At 49.4% G+C, this 21,955-nt stretch overlaps 1 protein-coding gene across 3 annotated transcripts; it reads left to right on the plus strand.

Annotated features, from left to right (window-relative positions):
* Positions 1-387: 387 nt before the first annotated feature.
* Positions 388-18,923, plus strand: Man2b1 (mannosidase alpha class 2B member 1). Of its 3 annotated transcripts, none has more exons than XM_036188645.1 (24): positions 388-599; positions 1,544-1,646; positions 1,782-1,955; positions 2,427-2,620; positions 3,606-3,738; positions 3,968-4,113; positions 5,475-5,591; positions 8,178-8,260; positions 8,343-8,463; positions 8,535-8,613; positions 9,373-9,482; positions 9,723-9,830; positions 10,060-10,176; positions 10,824-11,009; positions 13,972-14,069; positions 14,167-14,284; positions 16,420-16,538; positions 16,621-16,722; positions 16,813-16,900; positions 17,005-17,085; positions 17,524-17,751; positions 18,006-18,161; positions 18,254-18,356; positions 18,733-18,923. In XM_036188645.1, exons 1-24 carry the CDS (start codon positions 441-443, stop codon positions 18,840-18,842), a joined length of 3,033 nt encoding a protein of 1,010 aa, XP_036044538.1. In that variant the 5' UTR covers positions 388-440; the 3' UTR covers positions 18,843-18,923. The 3 variants fall into 3 exon arrangements, with proteins under 3 accessions (XP_036044538.1, XP_036044537.1, XP_036044539.1); XM_036188644.1 differs by having other exon boundaries at positions 398-599; positions 8,175-8,260; XM_036188646.1 differs by having other exon boundaries at positions 398-599; positions 3,968-4,080; positions 8,175-8,260.
* Positions 18,924-21,955: the final 3,032 nt, after the last annotated feature.

Consider the following 21,955-nt stretch of genomic DNA (forward strand, 5'->3'; position numbering starts at 1 on the left):
CCTCATCTCTGTCAGTTTGTTAAAGTCCCAATCCCCACAAGGGAGACCAGAACTGTTTTCCACTCCAGCATCTAGACACACTTGGCCCCTACAGGACCCAGCCCTAAAGAGAGCGCGATATCCTAGAGTCCCATCTACACTTCCACTCCTTAGGAAACACTGCTGTCCACTGGAAAAGTCGAATCCTTTGCTCACACTCATTATCAAAGCCTTACAGCTAGTCTTCAGCCAAAAGAGCCCTGAGTGGAATGGGGTTGCGGGGACAGACACAGTCCTTCCCTGTGCTCCAATTCCTCAGTACATAACTCCACAGCCTCAGTTTGTAGGTGGCCGAGGCCCTGCCCCCTTCCGCGCTGATTGGCTGGCTCGGGTTCTAGGGGCGGAGCGTTCGCGGGTACTTAGCTAGGCTGGGGAAACCCGCGGAAGCGTTCGCCGGAACTATGGGCATCCCACCTTTGGCCTCTGGTGTCTGTGCTGGTGGCAGGAGTGCTGGGTGGCTCTGGATGGGCTCCTGCACCCTAGGTTCGCCTGTCCTGCCTATTTCCTTTCTCTTTTGGTTGTTATTGGCCACACCTGGCGCTTGGGCCGCGGGCTACGAGGTGAGCTGGGGCCTGAGGGCGGAAATGTACTTGGGCTAGAGTTGAAGCAGAGGTGTGGGTGGCACTGATCCATAGGTGACTGCTGCTGATCTGATGGTGTAGTCTAAGTGCGTGCATTGGGTCTCTGGAAAGGTCTGGCGTGCGTCTGCGAACAGGGCTGCATGTGATTGTATCCACTTCCTGTGACTCCAGCTGGTGTGCTTGGACTTTGCATGCATTTAAATGTGATTAATGGGGCGATGGATGAGCAGTCACTCCAGACATGGCTCTAAGCTTGCACAGGTTGTGCTTGCTATGGTTCCACTTGCAAGGACTCGCTTTTTGGTGACAGTGCCCTCCCCAAACCCCCTCTTGGGGCAGCTCTGCTGGAAAGCCTGCCTTGCAAATCCTACTACATCACCTGAAAGAGCTTCCCCTCTTCCCTTTCTAGAGTTATGTGAGCTGGGGCGCTCATCCCCAGCTTCATCTCCCTTCAGGTTGCCTGGAGTCCCAGTTTGGCCTATCAGCTTCCTGGCTCTGGGTGCAAGTCAACTCTACACCATGCCTCCGTGTGGTGTCCCTGTCTGTTAACTAGAGCTAATATTGCCCCACATCTCAGGCTGGTTGCCAGATGTCTGCAATGCTTGGCTCACCCCAGCTACTACTAAAGTTGTTACTTTATGAAATCTGCTCTATCGGGTTTGTGCAAAGTGGGAATTGTGTCTATGAGCATAATACTCTGTGTGTCCTACCTGAGGCAGCCTGGGACAGATTATGGCTCTTTGACCTGTCACTCCAGACTCAAGACTTGTGCTTGTACTCCCTGCCTGCTTTGTAATGGTGGCCGTCAAGCCTACGGTCTTGAACATGCTAGGCAAAGATTCTACCTCAGAGCTCCCAACCTGCTGGCTTCTCAACTCTTGGATACTGACGGGGAATGTGTATGTTCTGGGGTCTCTGTGCAGACATGTCCCACAGTGAAGCCAGGCATGCTCAACGTGCACCTGTTGCCTCATACACATGATGATGTAGGCTGGCTGAAGACAGTGGACCAGTACTATTATGGCAGTGAGTAGAGAGTGGGGGCCCCTTCTAAGTTTTTCAGGGACCTGGACATTGGGATGAGAACAATGAGTCATCTGGACTCTTGTATCAAGGTATGTCTCCTAGTGGTCCCTCACTGCCTGACCTTCATGTCCACAGTCCTAAATGATATTCAGCATGCGTCTGTTCAGTACATCCTAGACTCGGTCATCTCCTCTCTACTGGAGGATCCCACCCGACGCTTCATCTATGTGGAAATGGCTTTCTTTTCCCGTTGGTGGAAGCAGCAGACAAATGCAACACAGGATATCGTACGGAAACTGGTGCGCCAGGGTGAGCATGCCCCAAGAAGTGAAAGGAGGAAGCTCAGTCCAGCTTGATCTCTGAGATTATTTATTACTGTTATTTATTGGGACACTGTCTTATTACATAGCCCTTCCTGGCCTGGAACTTGATGTGTACATCAGGCTGGCCTTGAACTTGTGGAAATTCTCCTGCTTCCCTAGTGCTGGAATGAAAGGCCTGGGCTACCAGGCATCTCTGGGATTTTTATCACGTCATAGTGTGTTCACACTGTACCTATAGTTCTACCTGCTTAGAATCTCTCTTCATGTGGAGACCTGTGTCTCACAAGGCCCTGACTCCAGTGGCTTCCCAGGAAGCCAGTCATGCAGATGTAAGCACCCTGGCTTGGAAACTCCCTTCCCCTCCAGATTCAGTAACAGTATGGTCTGTTTTCCTAGATTTGCCCTGGAGGGCCCTGTTCCTAACAGATATTCTTTCCCCTTTGCATTCCTTGTACAGGGCGTCTGGAGTTTGTCAATGGTGGCTGGGTGATGAATGATGAGGGAGCCACCCACTATGGTGCTATTGTGGACCAGATGACACTTGGCCTACGCTTCCTGCAAGACACGTTCGGTAGCAATGGCCGTCCACGTGTAGCCTGGCATATTGACCCTTTCGGCCACTCTCGAGAACAGGCCTCTCTGTTTGCCCAGGTGCCAGCCATCCTATTTTCTTTTGGACCTGCCCCTTATCTTAACTTCCAGTGTTCATTTAGCTGCTCAAACCCTGCCCTTCTCTGGCAATTTCGGGGACTGGACACTGGCTTGCTGAGACCCCACCTCTTGGGTGAATTTGACTTCTGTGAGTTGAGTTCAAGCCCTGGTCTGTGTCCCAGGGCACCACAGGTGTGAACTGCTTTGCCTCTCTCCAGCTGGTTTGCTCCCTTCCCTTGAGCCTGCTAGGGTTGAGGCTACCACTTGACAGTGGCCAGTGTTGCTACCCTGCTTTAAAACCAGCTGCATGTCTGTGCTGACCATCCCCACCTCAGACTGCAGAGTGGAAAAACCTCCTTTTTGCTCTAACATAACCAGGGAGGTGGAAGGGGGTTCGGCTTTAAAGCTGCCTCTTCTTTGCTGACCCTTCTCGAGCTTAGAAGAACACATCCAGGCTTTGTGGGACCCATGCCTGTAATGTCAGCACTTGGGGGGCTGGTGCAGGAGGACTGTGAACTTGAGGTTAACATGGCCTCAGATTGAGACCCTGTCTAAAAAAAATAATCTAGCTTTATTAATTTATTTTTTTAGTTTTATTATTTAATATATATGGGTGTTTTTCTGTGCCATGTATTATTTAATACACACACACACACACACACACACACACACACATACACACACACATATGAGTGTTTTGCCTGCATGTATATCTGTGCACCATGTATGAGCAGTGCCTGCAGAGGAGGGTTGTAGGGTTGTAGGATCTGCTGTAACTGGAGTAATGGATGGTTGTGAGCCACCATATAGATGCTGGGGTATTGAACCCTGGTCTTCTGGAAGAGCAGGTAGGGCTTTAACCACTGAGCCATCTTTCCAGCCCTGGCAAAACCTAGTTTTAGTTGTGCATGCTTCCTCTGTGAATTTCCCAACTGGACAAGAAGGACCTGCACTCACCCACTCCATCCCTTCTTCTGCACTTCAGATGGGCTTTGATGGCTTCTTCCTTGGGCGCATTGACTATCAAGATAAATTTTTTCGGAAGAAGGAACTGAAGATGGAGGAGGTGTGGAGGGCCAGTGCCAGCTTGAAGCCCCCAATTGCTGACCTCTTTACTGGTGAGGATGTGGGAGGGTAGGGGAGTCACACAAGACTTCAAGCTCAGAAGGGTCCAGGTGTTATTTTGTGATAAGCTGTGATTATCCTAGAATTTTAATGAGTTTTGAGCTGGGCTCTGTGTGTTCTTTTTGTACTAGCCCTTTCTAATTCAGAAGTCTGTTCTGGGTGGGACATGGCAGGCTCTGACCCCAGGGCAGGTCTGGGTGCTGAGTCCAATCTGGTTTACAGGTGTGCTCCCCAATAATTATGACCCACCAAAGAACCTGTGCTGGGATGTGCTATGTGCAGACCATCCCATAGTGGAGGATGCTGAAAGTCCTGAGTACAATGCAGAAGCTTTGGTCAGTTACTTCCTGAAGCTGGTCTCTTTACAGGTAACACAGATATGTAGACCATGGGCCATAGCATGCAGGCACAGGCACCTAACCTTTCCCAAAGCCCAGGGGAATGCCTTCAAGGGATTTCCCTTTGGGATTTATTCTTCATTAGAAGGATACTGAAGGAGCTGGAGTGATTGCTCTGCACTGAAGAGCACTTGCTGCTCAATTATGAGGACCAGAGTTCAGATGCCAGCACCACCCACATTATAAGCTAGTCTTCCTGACTGCAAACTCCTGTATGGGAATTATTTGGCGCACTGCACCAAGGGGTGTAGAGACAGGAGGACCACTGGGGCTTCTGAATTTCAGCCTAGCAAAGAAAATGCAAGTTCCAGGTTCAGGGAGAGACTCTGCTTCAAAAGAATAGGTGGAGAATGGTAGGGGACATCTGACACTGTCTTCTCATTTGTGCATATGTATAGAGGCAAATTATCCCTCACAAACATGTGTAAACACACACACACACACACACACACACACACCTTATTTAAGAAAGAAAACCAGATGTGGGCCAGCTGTGGTGCACACCTTAATCCCAGTACTGGGGGTAGGCAGAGGCAGTCAGATCTCTGTGAGCTCGAAGCCAGCCTAGGACTACATGGGGAGACCCTCTCTCTAAACAAAACAAGTAAACGAACCAAAGTAGTGGACCAGTGAGATGGCTCAGTGGATAAAGTTACTTGCTGCCAAGCTTGACACCCTGAGTTCAATTTCTAGAACCCACTTGGTGGAAGTGACATTGTACATTGTCCTTCAGTCTCCAAGCTGGTGCTGTAACATGCACACCATAGCATGTGTTCCCTCCTCCATAAATAAACATGAAGCAGGAGAAGGAGGAGGAGGAGAATGCATGAGAGAGTATGGCTCAGTGCCCTATAGTCTTGTCTGAGTAGTGGATCCTAGAGTCCCTCAGAACTACTGGCTGTTTTTGTTGTCATTTTCAGATAATGGTCTCATGTAGCCCAAGCTGGCCTTGAACTTGCTATGTAGGTGAGGCTGGCTTTGAGCTTCTGTTCCTCCTGCCACCATTTCCTGGGTGCTGAGAACATAGATGTGCACCACCATGTCTGATTCTGCAGTGCTGGAGATAAACACTCTACAGACTGAGCCACATCCCCAGCCCCTCACTGGTTGTTTTGTGTTTCCATCTGCTTCTACATGCCATAGTCCCCATGTATTCTTGAGTGTGGGTTTTGTTTTGTTTTGGTACTGGCGATCCATCCTGGGGTATTGAGCATGCTAGGCTAGTACTTTCACACTGAACTACACCCCTAGGCCCCATGTGTTCTTTTGCACACTTAGGTATAGGGACAGTCCAGGACACCCTGGCCTGAGGATTGCCTTCTCACCTATAGCAACAGTATTACCGAACCAACCACACTGTGATGACCATGGGTTCAGACTTCCAATATGAGAATGCCAACATGTGGTTCAAGAACATGGACAAGCTTATCCGCCTGGTCAATGAGCAGGTCAGTGTGCCTCTGTGTGTGTGTTAACCAGCTTTCTTTCACTGCAAACAAATGCCTGAAATAGTCAAGCGATAAAGGAAAAAGAGCCAGGCATAGTGGTACACTCCAGTACTAGGGCCACTAAGGATTGCTTTGAGTTGGAGGCCAGCTTGGGACACACACACACACACACACACACACACACACAAAGACCCTGTTTCAAAAACAAAATCATAAACAAAACTAAAATAGAGAAAATTATTTTAGTTTTAGTTTTTCTTTTTTTCTTTGAGACAAGGTTTCTGGTGTAGCCTTGGCTATACTGGAACTCACTTTGTAGACCAGGCTGGCCTTGAACTCACAGAGATCTGCCTGCCTCTGCCTCCTGAGTGCTGGGACTAAAGGCATGCTCCACCACGCTCAGCATAGTTTTAATTTTCTAAAATTGTGCGTGTGCAGGTGCACATGACCATGTTTGTTCTTGGAAGCCAGAGGAGGATGTTTAGTGTCCTGCTTTATTGGTCTCTGTCTCATCTCCTGGGAATTGAACCTGGAGCTAGGCTGGCAGTCAGTAAACCTGCACTGTACTCATACCTGGGCCCCCTGTAGTGCTGGAGTACAGGCTCATAGGTGGCTGTTCCAGTGTTGTCTGTGAGTTCTGCAGATTGAACTTGGGCTACCACACTTGTATGCAGGCCTTCTTACCTGCTGAGTCATTTCCCAGCCACTTTAGGTTTTTTAGACAAACTTTCCTGTAGATGAGGTTGGGCCTCAAATTCATTGTATAGCTGAGGATAACTTTGAACTCCTGATCTTCCTGCCTCTACCTCCCAAGTGCTAGTTTTTCCTTTCTCCTTTTCCTGTCCACCCCCTCCTGCTTCTTTTCTACATGGTCCTTTTCCTGTTCCTCCTATTACTTTTCTCTTTTTTTGTTTTTTTGAGACAGGGTTTCTGTGTGTAGCTTTGCACCTTTCCTGGAACTCACTTGGTAGCCCAGGCTGGCTTCGAACTCACAGAGATCCGCCTGCCTCTGCCTCCCGAATGCTGGAATTAAAGGCATGCACCACCACCGCCCGGCTCTGTTTTTTCTTTTAAGAAAATTTAGTTATTTTATGTGTATGGGTATTTTGTGTGTATATGTATCTGTGTACCTTGTACATGTCTGGTACAGAGGCCAGAAGAGGCCATTGGATTCCCTGAACTGGAGCTCCAGATAATTGTAAACTGCCGTGTGCTGTTGGGAATTGAATTTGGGTTCTCTGGAACAGCAGCTGGTGGCCTTAACCACTGAGCCACTTCTCTGTTTGTCAAGAGACAGAAAGAATCTCACTCTATATCCCTGGTTGGTCTTGAAGTCACAGAGATCCACCTGCCTGTACCCTTGAGTGCTGGAGTTAAAGTCCTTCCTCCTCCTCTTCCTCCTCCTCCTCTTCCTCCTTCTCCTCCTCCTCCTCTTCCTCCTCTTCCTCCTCTTCCTTTTCCTGTTGGGATTCATGTATGAGTTTCATATATGCTTCACACTCCAGCTCCCTCTTCCAGTTTTAAAGACCCTTGTAATTATTCTGGGTGTCCCAGATTATCTCTAGTTTAAGGTCAGCTGACAGAAACTCCAATTCCCTTAAAATTAAAAAAAAAATACCATTTTATATCCAGGCATGGTGGCGCATGCTTTTCATTCTAGCACTTGGGAGCGGAGACAAATCAATTTGTCTTTTGGTTGTCTGACAGTGCTAAAAAAACCTCCCAAAACCATGATTTCTACCTATAATGGCATACTTAACTTTCCCATAATTAATTAGTTAATTAATTAATTGTTTTTGAGACAGGATCTCCTGCAGCCCAGGCTGGCCTCTGCTTGCTGTGTAGCTGAGAATGACTTTGAACTTTCTCTAGGCCTGTACCTCTGGAGGGTTAGGGTTACAGGTGTGCTGGGGGTTAAACTCGGCTCTGTAGGAGCTAGGTGAGCACCGTACCAATGGAGCTACACATGCCCAACCTCTCCCTGTTTTCAATGATAAAGTTGGAATTATTTAAAAAGTTTTATAAACCAGCTAGGTGCAGCTGCCCATGCTTCTTGTCCCAGATACCAGGGAGTCTGAGGCAGGAGGATCACTTGAACTCAAAAATTCTAGGTCAGCCAGGGCAGCTGGATAACATGGGGAGATTGTCTCAAACAAAACAAATGAAAAAGAAGAAAAATTGTATAAAATTATAGGATCATCCCTGAAATCCTTTTAAGAGTGACTGACAGTGTGTGGTCTTGGCCAAGACATGTGCCCACATTTGACTACTGTTTTGTACTCAGAAAGGGTGTTTAGGGGCTGGAGAGATGGCTCAGAGGCTAAGAGCATTGGGTGCCCTTCCAGAGGACCCATATAGTGGCTCACAGCCATCTGCAATTCCAGTCCCAGGGAACTTCAGACTTTCGAGGGCATCAGGCATGCAGGTGGCGTATGAACACACATGTAGGCAAAACATTAAATATAAACGTTAAATAAAGAAATAAGAAGAAGAACAACAAAAAATGTAGAGAACTCAACCTATTGGATGCCTGTGGGCCCTGGGAAGGTCCAGATCCTGAGGCTCACACACGCCTTTCCCCAGCAGCAGGCAGAGGGGAGCAAGGTCCATGTTCTCTACTCCACCCCTACGTGTTACCTCTGGGAGCTGAACAAGGCCAATCTAACCTGGTATTTGAGGCAGGGGACTGGGGAGCTTGGGGTGGGGTTGGCGTGCTCCCTGGGTTGTGACTGCTCTCAATGCCCTGTGCAGGTCTGTGAAGGAGGATGACTTCTTTCCTTATGCTGACGGCCCCCACATGTTCTGGACGGGCTATTTTTCTAGCAGACCGGCTCTCAAACGCTATGAGCGCCTCAGCTACAACTTCCTGCAGGTGAGTGAGCATGTGGGGACCCAGGAGGCCCAGAGAAGCTGCTGCCTAATATAGCCCTTTCTCCTCCTCAGGTGTGCAACCAGCTGGAGGCACTGGCCGGTCCTGCAGCCAACGTGGGACCCTATGGCACAGGAGACAGTGCACCCCTTAGTGAGTGTCGTCTGTGGACCATGGAATTGAATGGGATGAGAGAGGGAAGGGTTGAAGCTAGAAACCAAAACCATTCCTAGGGCACTTTACTTTTGGTGGTGCTGGGGATCGAACCCTGGACCTCGAACCCTGGACCTCTTGAATGCCAGACAGGACTGTACCACTGAGTGCTGAGCTACATCCCTAGACTTTGAGGTTCTACTTTTTTTTTTTTTTTTCCCTTTTTCTTTTTTGTTTTGTTTTGTTTTGTTTTGTTTTGTTTTGTTTTTGTTTTTCAAGACAGGGTTTCTCTGTGTAGCTTTGCGCCTTTCCTGGAACTCGCTTTGTAGACCAGGCTGGCCTCGAACTCACAGAGATCCTCTGGCCTCTGCCTCCCGAGTGCTGGGATTAAAGGCATGTGCCACCAATGCTCGGCGAGATTCTTTCTTTTAAATTTATTTTTATGTGTTTTTCCTGCATGTGTATTAGTGCACCACAAGCATATCTGGTTACTTTGGAGGCCGAAAGGGTGTGTCACATTCCCTAGAGCTGACGTTATAGACATATAGACACTTATGATATTGGGAGTCAAACCCCGGTCCTTTGAAAGGTCAGCCAGTGCTCTTAGCCCGTGGGCCATCGATGGCTCCAGCCTTCCAGACCATTCTTAAATCTCCTAAGAACCCTGTTAACCTGCACCCGACCTTTTGTGTGTGCGTCCTTGGTGGTGGGGCTCAGAGTTCTGTGGGAGATGGCATCCGACTGATGTTCTGTTGGCAGAGGAGGCAGTGGCAGTGCTCCAGCACCACGATGCGGTCACTGGTACTGCACGGCAGGGCGTTGTAAATGACTATGCACGGCAGCTGGCAGCAGGCTGGAGACCCTGTGAGGTGTGAGGGGCAGGACTTTGAAGGAACTAAGAAGGGCATGATCCTGGGTGATGGGAGGGCCCCAGAGTACTCTTAGGGGTGGGTTTGGGAGGAGGAGGGGCCTGTGCTTGGGAGAGAAGGGGTGGGGCTTACAGGAAATGGGACTGGATCTCAGTAGGAGAGACTGGGTCTTGGTAAGGTCTTGACCAGGCTTCCAGGGGTGCAGACCTTGGGTGCAGGTCTTTTGGTGATCCTCACCAGGTTTTGGTGAGCAACGCTCTGGCGCAGCTCAGCTTCTACAAACAGAACTTCTCCTTCTGCCACGAGCTCAACATCAGCATCTGCCCAGTCAGCCAGAACTCAGAGCAAGTGAGTAGGGCTGGGAGGCAGGTGGGACAGGGGGCTCCAGAAGGTGAAGCCTGCAGTGAAGGGGATGGGGCGGTTGCATAAGTTATGTTTGGAGGGATTTGGGGTACAGGAAAAGTGGGACAGGATAGTTCATCACAGGGGGCACGGCTTGTCCTGGAAGGCCAGGACCGGAAGATGCTCCGCTAGGTGGGTGTGGAGGCCTGTTGTGACTCTGCCCTTCCTGCCATAGTTCCAGGTAACTGTTTACAACCCCCTGGGCCGGAAGGTGCATCAGATGGTCCGACTGCCAGTCAGTGAAGGCATCTTCTTTGTGGAGGACCCTAATGGAAAGACTGTGCCCAGTAATGTGAGCCTGCTCAATGACCCCCCCCTTCCAATGCGTTTCCCCCAGACCTTGTAGATATCTCTGTGCGTTTCTTCCTCTTCTGTGTGTCTCTCTACATCAGGAACACCCTCCCACAAGTGACAGCCCTTCAAATGTCCCATTGGAATTTGCTCTCCCTTTCTGATCCTCTCCTTTTTCTTTCCAACAGGCTTTCATGTGTAGCCCAGGCTAGCCTCCAACTTGTGATCTTCCTTTCTTAACCTCTTGGGTGTTAGGATTGAGGGTTTGGGTCACCTCACTGTTCCCCCAGCAGATGTCCTGTTTATGGACAGCCTCTTCACTCCAGGAGGTCTCCTTTCCTGAACCTCTCAGCCCCCTCCTGTCTCTGCTTCCTATTTCTGCCCAGACTCCTAGTCTCTCTGTATATACCCCCACCCTCTCCCCTTCTCTCTTCCCTCCTTCCTCTTCTTCCTTTCCTTCCTGTTTCGTCTTTGGTGAACCAGGTATAGAACGTGCTGGGCAAAGGCTCTTCTTCCTCTCCCTGTCACACCTAGGTTTCTTCTTCTGTCTATTCCTCCCCCCACCCACCCCCCAGGTTGATGCTGGCACCCATGACTGGCTTTAGAAGTGTCTTCGTGACTCTTGACTAGTGGCCTCTCTCTCTCAAGGTGGTGATACTTCCCAGCTCCTACAGTAAGAAGTACCGATGGGAGCTGGTGTTCTCAGCCTCAGTGCCTGCCCTGGGCTTCAGCATCTACTCTGTGGTCAAGGTGACTGTCCATAACTCCCAGGCCCAGAGCCTTCCGGCTAGCCCCAGGAAACCCAGGTCCTATGTCTTGGCCATTGAAAATGAGGTGAGACGTTATTTGAATCTCCTTGCTTGCCCTGTGATAACTTTAAAGAGTTATAAAAACTGCTTGGATTCTGGGCCAGTGGGTTCTAGGTCAGTCTTGGTTTGCACTCATCTCTCCTGATTGTGTGTTCTTTAGTGAGGAAAGTGATCTTTGAGCCTCACTTTCCTTTCTGGAGCAGTTGTGTAAACCTAGTGTAACCATGAGATTAATATAGGTATGTCAGGGCCCATGACAGGTAGGTGTTCAGGGGACATGGAAGGTGATGTGTGATATTTTGTTTGTGTTCTGACAAATAAACCTTGCCTGGAGATCAGAGGGCAGAGCTAGCCACTAATTAACCATAGAGGCCAGGCAGGGATGGCACACACTTATCCCAGCACTCTGGAGGAGGAAGCAAGAAGATCAGGAGTTCAAGGCCACCCTGAGCTACATGAGGTTGAACCAGTCTAAAGAGAAACAGAGCCAGGCAGTGGTGGTGCACACCTTCAATCCCAGCACTAGAGGGGTGGAGACAGGAATAAAAGGTGGGAGACAGGATCTTGCCCCCATTCAGTCTGACGATTTGCAGAGGTAAGAAGTTTATGGTGGCTGGCTGCTCTGCTTCTCTGATCTTTCAGCTTTCACCCTCACTATCTCACTCCAGGTTTTTCTTATAAGACTAATTAGGATCATGCTTCAGGAAGGCTTCTTTGATAAGGAGACAACTGAAGGCTCAGATTGTACCTCAGTGACAGACACTTGCCTAGCACCTGTGAAGCCCTGGGCTCCATCCTGAGCACCCCAGAAACAGTTATAAATGAAGAGCTAGTATCTTAATTAGGGTTTTTACTGCTGTGATGAAATACGATGACCAAAACCAATTGGGAGGAAAGGGTTTATTTTGCATACACTTCTAGGTAACCGTCCATCACTGAAGGAAGTCAGGACAGGAACTCAAGCAGGGCAGGAATCTGGAGGCAGGAGCTGATGCAGAGGCCATGGAGGAGTGCTGCTTACTGGCTTGCTCTTCATGGCTTGCTCAGCCTGCTTTCGTATAGCACCCAGGACCACCAGCCCAGAAGTGTCTCCACCTCTCATGGGCTGGGCCTTTTCCCATCATTCACTAATTTAGAAAGTGTTCTCCAGGCTTGCTGTTCTATCTTACAGAGTTATTTTCTCAATTGAGGTTCCCTCTTCTCAGATGACCCAAGCTTTGTGTCAGGTTGACATAAAACTACCCAGCACAGCTGGAGAAATGGCTCACCAGGTTAAGAGCATGCACTGTTCTTGCAGAGAACCCAAGTTTGGTTCCCAGTACCCAAGTCTAGCAGCTCATAACCAACTGCCTGTAAGTCCAGGTCTAGGCGGACACAGTGCCTCTGGCCTTGTAGGCACCTGCAGCCATGTCCACACACCCACCTATACACATAATTAAAAATAATAATAATTAGTCTTAAAAAAATGTCCTGGCCAGGTGTAGTGGTTAATGCCTTTAATCTTAGCACTAGAGAGAGGCAGAGGCAGGTGGATCTCTGTGAGTTCAAGGTCAGTCTGGTCTACAGAGCGAGTTTCAGGACAGCTAGGGCTACATAGTGAGACCTATCTCAAAACCAAACCAAAACAAAGAAAAAACCCCAAACCAAACCAAACCAAAACAAAAAACCCCAGGTAAGTGAAAGAAAGCAAAGCAGATTGTCCCCAGACCTGGCATATTTGCTATGTGGGCTCCGTCTTTCATAAAACATACTAAAAGTTGTATCAGGATGGTGTGGACCTCGGTATGGTGCAGTGTGTCTGTAGTCCTGATACTTTGTGGGCACAGTTAGGCTTGGTGGGGCTTGCTGGTTAGCCAGTGTTGTTGAGTTGGTGAACTCCAGGTTTAGTGAGAAACTCTGTCTCAAAAAACAAGGTGAACAGCCTGGTCTACATAGTGAGTTGAGGCTAGCCAGAGGCACATAGTGAACACCTTGTTCAAACAATAAAAATAAAAGGGGCTGGAGGGATGCCCAGTGGTTGAGATCACCAGCTGCTCTTCCAGAGGACCTGGGTTCAGTTCCCAGCACCCACCTGGCAGATCACAAATGTCTGTAATTCCAGTTCCAGGGGATCTGACACACTCACACCAGTGCATGTAAAATAAAAATAAATAGATCATTGAAAAAGATTAAAAAATATAAAAATTATGGTAGAGAACCATTGACACCCAGCTTCAGCCCCTTGCCTTCATATGAATCACATGAATGTACACACACAAACACGTACACAGGCAGACATACCACACACAAAAATAGTTATATGATGATACTTCTGTGAAGATAAGTAATGTCCATGCAAGTCTCTTTATGACATGTTCAGTGTTACTATTCAACTTTTCTTTAGATTTTAAAGGAAATGGAAATGTTCTTCAACATTTTGGGACAGGGTTTCATAGGGTCCAGACTGACCCTGAACTTGATACATAGCTCAAAATGACATTGAACTCCTAATCTTCCACCTCCACCTCCTGAGTGCTGGATTATAGGCATGTGCCATTATGTCAGATTTATATGGTGCTGAGGGCAAGCACTCTGCCAACTGAGCTATGATCACTATTACAATATAACAATATTTCTGTGAGCCACTGAAAGCCTTATGGGTTCTGGCATTCAGCTCATGGGTCAGATGAAACACTGGTCAAGCTCTGGAGCAGGTGGGGACTGGGGTCACTTTAGGCTACCATAGTTGGCTCTGCTGCTGTGGGGTATAGGGACTGAATCAGTATAGAAATGAGGGTCTCTGGAAAAGGCTGAGTTAGTCCTAGAGGGCCATGGTGGGTTAGAAGTGGCTAGAGGTGAAAGTTGATGGGAGCAATGGTTACAATAGTGTTTGCTTATTGGATCAGGCACAACAGAGGGCGAGATGAAGGAAGTGATTCCAGGGAGGGCTGGAGCTTTCGCTGCCGAGGAGAACCTTGTTCACATGTGTGCTCCATTTCCCCACCCAGTACATCCGGGCTACATTTGACTCTGAAACAGGGTTATTGATGAAGATTGAAAACATGGAACAGAACATCTCACTCCCTGTGAGCCAAGGCTTCTTTTGGTGAGGAAGGGCTGCTATGTCAGGGCTGGTTGGTGCACAGAGCTGGGGTGGGAGAGAGCTGAGGCCCGTCCCTGATGCTCACTTACTCTGGTCCCAGGTATAATGCCAGCACTGGGGACGAGAAGAGCACTCAGGCCTCTGGTGCCTACATCTTCAGACCCAGCCATCTTGAACCACTGCCTGTAAGCCGCTGGGCTCGAATCCATCTGGTGAAGGTCTGTAGCCAGAAACTATGAGTGGGTTTAGGGGTAGGGGTGGGAATGTGGAATCTGGGAACAGGATGTGCCACATGTAGGGTGTGGGTGGGAACGATTTCATCTTATTTATTATTATTTTAAATATTATTTTTTTTGTGTGTTTCTCTGTGTGTGTCTGTTTCTGTGTGCACATGTGTGGAGGTTAGAGGACAATTTGTGGGAGTCTACCACATGGGTCCCTAGGATAGAATGTGGGTCATCTGGCTTGGCAGCAAGCACCTTTACCTGATGAACCATCTCTGCTCCCCTGGAAGGTTTTCCTGTGTAGCCCACCTGTCCTCAAAGCTCTTGATCTTGCCTCAGCCTCTGGTGTGCTAGGATTGCAGGAGTGCATCACCATGCCTGGCTTTACTTCTCCTTTACATATGGAGTAAAGGCCCAGGCTTCACTGCTGACAGAGAAAACCTGCTTCTATAAAGATCTGTCAACATGTTCATGTCCATTCCTCGCTTTGGAAATTGGAGGTGAAGGGGGCGGCAACATATAATTGCTTAGTGTTCACCAAGGTCTATGAAATGAGTTTGTCTTGGAATGTAGTTTAGATCACTTGCATATGAGTAAAGGCCTGAGTTCTAGCTCCAAACCACCATGACAGGGAGGGGCTGTTATAAGAGCACAGGGGTGGCTAAGGCAGGAGGATCCCAGGTTCAAGGCCAGCCTAGGCTATGTAGTGGGACTTTCTCCCTCTCTCTCTCTCTCTCTCTACACACACACACACACACACACACACACACACACACACACTCAAATTTCAACAAAAACATTTATATGTGGGTATATATTTGATAATTCACTCTTAATTTTTCTTGAGAGTCTCAAGTGGCCCCTAATGATTTTCTGATGTTTCCTTCCTTGGAGGGAAAGGAGTAGATGCAGGCTTCTGAGGCTCATATTTGATGTGATTCCCCTTTAAGCCAATGTCTACATACCTGTATTAAAATATGGTTTAGAGGCCAGGCAGTGATGGTGCATACCTTTAATCCCAGCACTTGGGAGGCAGAGGCAGGCAGGTCTCCAAATTTGAGGACAACCTGGTCTCTAGAGTGAGCTCAAGGATTGCAAGGGATACACAGAAACCCTGTCTCAAAAAACAAACAAAGAAGATTCTTTTCTTCTGGGCCATGCATGGTGGTGCATGCCTTTGATCCCAGCACTGAGAGGCAGAGGTAGGTGGATGTCTGTGAGTTTGAGGTCAGCCTGATCTGCATAGTGAAGCCCTATCTAAAAAAACCAACAACAGCAATAGAAACATTCTTCTAACAGAATGTCTGGCTGGACATCCAGGGAGGTGGAGGTCTCACATTTGCCAACATTTCTTCGGTCTGGTTCTTGTCCCTTGAACTTCTTTAATGTTCCTCACGGTCCAAACAGACACCCAGGCTCCGGCCACCACGCCTGTATTTGAACCAGAGAGAGGGAAAGGGTCATGCACTGTTCGTACTACCTTGATCACTTTCCGTGGGGCAGATTGTGGCCGCACAGGTCCTGATAGCACAAGGAGGACTAGACATGCAAAGCTGGAATCCTGTTCTAAGGAGGGAAGATGGGGCAATAGTGGCTAGCAAGTATATGTGGATTCAGTCAAGGGCTGTGTGGCCTGTTGGGCATGGTAACACACACCTGAAATCCCAGCACTGGGGAGGTAGAGGCTGCAGGATCGGGAGTTCAGGGCCAGTTTTCAGTTTTGACTCCTGCAGAGTTTGAGGTTAGCCTGGAGTACTTGAGAACTCTATGTCAGAATGAAAAAAAAGAGGTGAGCTGGCCATGGCCAGGCTCTGGATTCCATCAGCAAGGGGCAGAGGTGAGGGAGTTGGGGTGGGAGGGTGGAGCTGGTAAGAAGGTTCAGAAGGTAAAGGTGCTTTCCACCAAGCCTACCTGTGTGCAATCCCTGAAACCCGCATGGTGGGAAGGGAAAGCCAGTCCCTGTAAGTTATGCTTTGATCTCCACATGTATCTTCCACACAAGAAAACAAAAGACCCAGTGAGAACTCCATACTGAGTTAGTCTGTGAGGTGGATGTTAGTGGGATATCCCTTTTGGGGATTCTTGGCGATTTGAACGTGGCTCACACCAGCCCTCCAATGTGCCTGTAGACAGCCTTGGTGCAGGAGGTACACCAGAATTTTTCAGCCTGGTGTTCTCAAGTGGTTCGCCTGTACCCAGGACAACGTCACTTGGAGCTGGAGTGGACGGTGGGACCAATCCCAGTGAGGTCAGTGGCATATTTTCTGGAGTGGGGAGCAGACACAGTGGTGTGTAGGAGTCTCACAAGGGTCCTTTTCCACCGAGCACAGAGATAACTTGGGGAAGGAGGTCATCAGCCGCTTTAAGACCCCGATGAAAACGAATGGAGAGTTCTACACGGACAGCAACGGCAGGGAGATCCTGAAGAGGAGGTGGGGAGGGTGTCGTGGGGAGTCTGTGGTGTGTGGGATGAGGAAGAGGAAGCAGGACTCCAAATCTGACCATATCACACCTCTTCCCAGACGTGATCATCGACCCACTTGGAGATTAAATCAGACTGAACCGGTGGCTGGAAATTACTACCCTGTCAACACTCGTATCTACATCTCGGTACCTGCCCTGCCACTGCCTCAGACTAGGAAGCACCTCCCAGATCCCTGGGGCAGGGTGGGCTCCCACCAGGGACCCACATGCTCAGTCCCCCTTACACCTAGGATGGGCACATGCAGCTGACCGTGGTGACCGACCGTTCCCAGGGGGGCAGCAGTGTGAAGGATGGCTCCCTGGAGCTCATGGTGAGAGGGGAGCCCCATCCACACTGGGTTTCTCCTATAAGGCCCAGCCAGACCCAGCCAAGCTTGGAGGCTGTGGTTGGTACCATGTCCTGTCTGTGACCTTGGTTCCTCCTCTTCCCTCCCTCCCTTTCTTGTGCTGGGATTACAGGCCTGCATCACCGCGCCTGGCTTTGGGATTGTGCTTCTAAGTTCCACTTTCCCTCCTCTTACCCAGTCCTTGCTCAGGCCTTGACTTGTCCTGTGATGGTGCTCTAGTTAAGCACTTACTTACCTTCTTTGTCCTGGACTCTTGTTGGTTGGGCCTCACGTCTGCTGGGTCCCCTACCAGCAGATCTGATCTTGGTCTTCAGTTTCTGTTGGAATCCTGCAAGCCTGTACCCAGTTTCTGAACGGGGATCACTTGCTCTTTCCTCACTCTTTCCTGTCCACTCCTCACAGGTGCACAGAAGACTATTGGCAGATGATGAGCGCGGACTGGCTGAGCCCCTCCTGGACTCAGGGACTGGGAAAATTGTGAGAGGGCGCCACCTTGTGCTTTTGAGTTCTGTTAGTGATGCAGCTGAAAGGCACCGCCTGCTGGTGGAGAAGGAGGTCCTGGCCCCTCAGCTGGTGCTGGCTCAGGGTGTTGGCAGTCCCTATTACTCCTGGGCAGCACCAAGGATGCAGGTGAGGGACAGTGAGAAGGGCAGAAAGGGAGATCCCGAATGACGCCTTCTAAGCCCCTCTTTTCAGGACTGAGCTCACCCCTGGTTTAAGTCTGTCCCCTTAGGAGTGAGCTCCTCCCTGTTGTAAGCAACATGCTTCAGTATTGAGTTTGGCCTCATCAGTGCCCTTCCATTCAGCTTCATTTCCTGCAAGTCAGTGCTGATTGGCAGCCAGGCTCCGACCAATCCCCTTAGACTTAGCCCTTCTTTCTGCAGTTCTCTGGGCTCCACAGGGACCTACCTCCCCAGGTACATCTGCTTACACTGGCCCGCTGGGGACCAAAGATGTTGCTGCTGCGCTTGGAGCACCAGTTCGCTGTGACAGAAGATTCAGGCGGCAACCTGAGCTCCCCTGTAACCTTGAACTTGCAGGTGAGGAGGGTTGAGCTGAGAAAGAGGCAGGATGAGAGAGACGGGCAAAAACTGTGCTTTGCGGCTCACCTGGACCCATCTATTCCCTGCAGAACCTGTTCCAGGCCTTCACTATCACTGACCTGCAGGAGACCACATTGGCAGCCAACCAGCCCCTGTCCAAGGCTTCCAGGCTGAAGTGGAAAACAAACACTGGTGAAGACCTGGCAGGATTCCTGCCTGGGGCTGGCAGCTGAGGGTGGAGTGTGAGGGTTGTTGTCTAGGAGCCAATGTAGAGCTTGAGGACAGGGCCTTAAGAGTGAGCAGCTCAGCAAACCAGCAATGCATCTGGAGTTTGGAGCATGGAGTTTTATCCCAAGGATGTGTTGATCTCCATCAGTGTCTAATCCTAGGATGGTGTCTGTCACCTTTGGGATATGAACACAATGGAGCTGGAGGATTGGGGGCATCTTGAGGTGGTGTTCAGGCATAGGGAAGTGGTTTAAAGGTCTGGAGGAGGCCCTGGGGCAGAGTTGAGAGGTGGGTGTGTATGGCTGTGTCTAGGCCTGAGTTCTGTTTTGCTGATCTCCAGGTCCCATCTCCTACCCTGCTCCCTCCAAGTTGGACCCTACCTCAGTCACACTGCAGCCTATGGAAATACGTACCTTCGTGGCCAGGGTTCAATGGCTAGAACTCAGCTAGGCCTGCCTGGAGGAGGGGCTGACCTCTCCCCTTCTCTTGCTGTAACCACTCACAGACGTCATTAAAAGGCTTCTACTACGACTCGGGTCACCCAGTGACTGCGTTATTTTTGAGGAGGGACTTAGAGTGTGAGATCTAGGGAGGTCTGCCGACCCTGGCTCAGCCCTGACCCCAGGCCCTGTCTGGAGGTTACCTTCCCATTGGAATTGCCACACCAGCATGCTCTCTGTCCATGTCACTCATCACTGTCTCCCTGTCCTCCCACTTTGACCCTTTGTCCACACAGGCTGTCTCAACAAGCACTGAGGATAGGCCTGTGCAGGACATGGCATCAGAAACCCAGCTGCACCCTGGGTCTTTCTTACCCGGCCTTTGGGTCAGATCCAGGCAAGGAATCTGGGAGGTTCGGAGGAGGAGGAGGGACAGAAGCAGTCCCCAGTCTTAGGCTCCTCACTGGTAGGAGGAGCCATCACTCCTTCCCCACGAGATTCTTCCTCTTCTCAGCTGCGCAGCCCTAGCTAGTCCTTCTGAGGCAGAGCCTAGTGCTCTCCGGGATTTCAGTGTGTTCTGCTGGCTGGTAAGTAGATGCTGGGGCTGGAGAAATGACCCTGATTAAAAGCACAGACCGTTCTTCCAGAGGATTTGAGGTCAGCTTCCAGCACCCATGTCAGGTGGCTCACCAGCTGTAACACCAGCCCCAGAGGGATCCAGTGCTGCTGGCCTTTGCCGTCCATGGTCGTCTGCACTCCTGCTCATGTACACACACCCACACATGAAATGGGAGAAAGTTTTTAAAGGCCTTTTCTTTTTTAATTAAAAATTTCCATATATCCCAACCACAGTTCCCCTCCTGCTATTAATGCCTCCCCATCCCTTCTCCAGATCCACTCCTCCATTTTCCTTCAGAAAAGAGTAGGCCTCCCAGGAATATCCACATGGTGTAACAAGTTACAGGAAGACCAGTCACAAACCCTCAAGTCAAGGCTGGGTGAGGCAACCCAGTAGGAGGAAAAGGATCCCAAGGGCAGGGGAAAGAGTGAGAGACACCCCCACTCCCACTGTTAGGGGCCCCACAAAACACCACACCAAACCATAACATATATGCAGAGGACTAGCACAAGCAGAGCAGATGTTGTAGCTGGTGTGTAATCAGTACCTAGGAGACTGAAGCAGGAGGTTCAAGTTCTAGGTCACGGTTAGTGAGACCCTCTCTCTTTCAAACAAACAAACAAATATAAAAATAAAAATAAAGATTTGGTGTTGTGGCTCAAGCCTATAATTCCAACATGAGAAAGGTTGAGTAGGATCACTGTCTTAGGGTGTATAACCTAATCCAGTGTTCTCTGGAGGAACAGAACTTATAGAAGTTATAGAATGAATGAATATATATGAATATATGTATGTATATATATATGGGGTTTAGTTAGGCAGAAAAGATGCATGCCTTTAATCCCAGCACTCGGGAGGCAGAGACAGGTGATCTCTGAGTTTGAGGCCAGCCTGGGCTACAGAGAGAGATCCAGGTCAGCCAGGGCTACACAGAAACACCTTGTCTTGAATAGCAAAATCAAGAAAAAGAGAAAGAAAAAAAAAAACAAGAAAAACAAAATCAGTGGAAAAAAGCAGTGGTTCTCAACATTTTTAATGTTGCAACCCTTTAATGCAGTTCCTCATGTTATGGTGATCCCAACCATAAAATTATTTTCATTGCTATTTCATAACTGTAATTTTGCTACTGTTATGAATCATTGTGTGGTCTCCATTTTTCTCATGGTCCAGTGGCCACTAGTCTTCGAGGACAGAGGGCACAGAGGTGTCATACAGGGCTTTGTGTGGCCTGTGAGTATGACGGAGTCAGCTTCTGGGAGTCAGCTCAACTTTATTTCAGGGTGAGGGGAATATGTAGGATGGGGACAGCAGCTGGGGCATCACCTCATTTGTGTTTGGCAGCAGGGTCCTATCATACAGCTGGAGCACAACACCTAGTTATCATGTGGGGCAGGGGGAGAGCATTTGCAGGGAACTGTCAAAGGTCACACTTGAGTCAGGCACCCAAGCTCGGGGACAGCTTCCAAATAAGTCAGGCACCAGGCCTAGAGACACTATCCAAATGATATGGAGAGGGGTCCTGCTGCACAGGGGGTCCTCCATATTACACCAAGCTCAGAGAGCTTCCGGACACGGTAAACTGCAACCTTAAATGCAGGGTGCCCCAACAAATTGTAATGTAAGTATCTGATATGCAGGATATCTGATGTGACCCCTGTGAAAAGGTTGTTCAATCTCCCAAAGGGATCATGACCCACAGGTTGACAACCATTGCCTCAAAGGCTTGTGGAGTGTGGAGCATCCTCAGCCCCTCTGTAGCCCAGCAATTCGCCATCACCCACCAAAAGTGGGCTTGACAGGGATCTGACTGGGTTAGGGAGGAGGAGCTTGTGGGGTGCTGATTCTGGGTGTGCCTTTTTGACAATTCCCAAACCTAGGAAGGCCACTAGGACACAGGCCGCCACAGGGGCTGTTCCTTATCTTTCTGAGGACAAGGACTGGACCTGGTGGACAGGAAGGCCAGGGCTTGGTAGATCCATGTTGGCCTTGTAATGTTTCCAACACTGGCATGGGCAGTTTAATACTAGAGCTAGGTAGAAGGAAGCACCGTGGATTCTGCTGTGGACCATGACACAAAACATGCCTCCGTTTTCGAAGTCTCCCTCTTGAAGGAATAGGCCAGATCTGCTAGGAGCCCAAGTAGGGCTCCCTGTACTTAACCATCAGATCAGGCCTGAGCTCCCTAGAGGAGACAAGGGACAAACAATGTCCACCCCTTCTTCATAGAGTTTCTATGACAAACCAAAGTTCCATCCCCCCAAAGTTCATCCTGAGGAATTGGAACAGGCCTGAGACCTCAGCACAACTGACTCTGTGATAGAAATAACATTCAGGCCATAAAACTCAGAATGTAGCCAGCACCATCTAATCCATCGCAGTCCATAGTTCTGGGAAAGTTCTAAATGGACTAACCTTGCTTTTTGGCTCCTGAAATTCTGCTTCTGGCTAACTGTTCTTGCTAGCTGAAGTGTGTCCACCCAGGATGTGGTTTTAAAAGGTCACCC

Source organism: Onychomys torridus, chromosome 5, assembly GCF_903995425.1.
Source record: "Onychomys torridus chromosome 5, mOncTor1.1, whole genome shotgun sequence".
Lineage (NCBI taxonomy): Eukaryota > Metazoa > Chordata > Mammalia > Rodentia > Cricetidae > Onychomys > Onychomys torridus.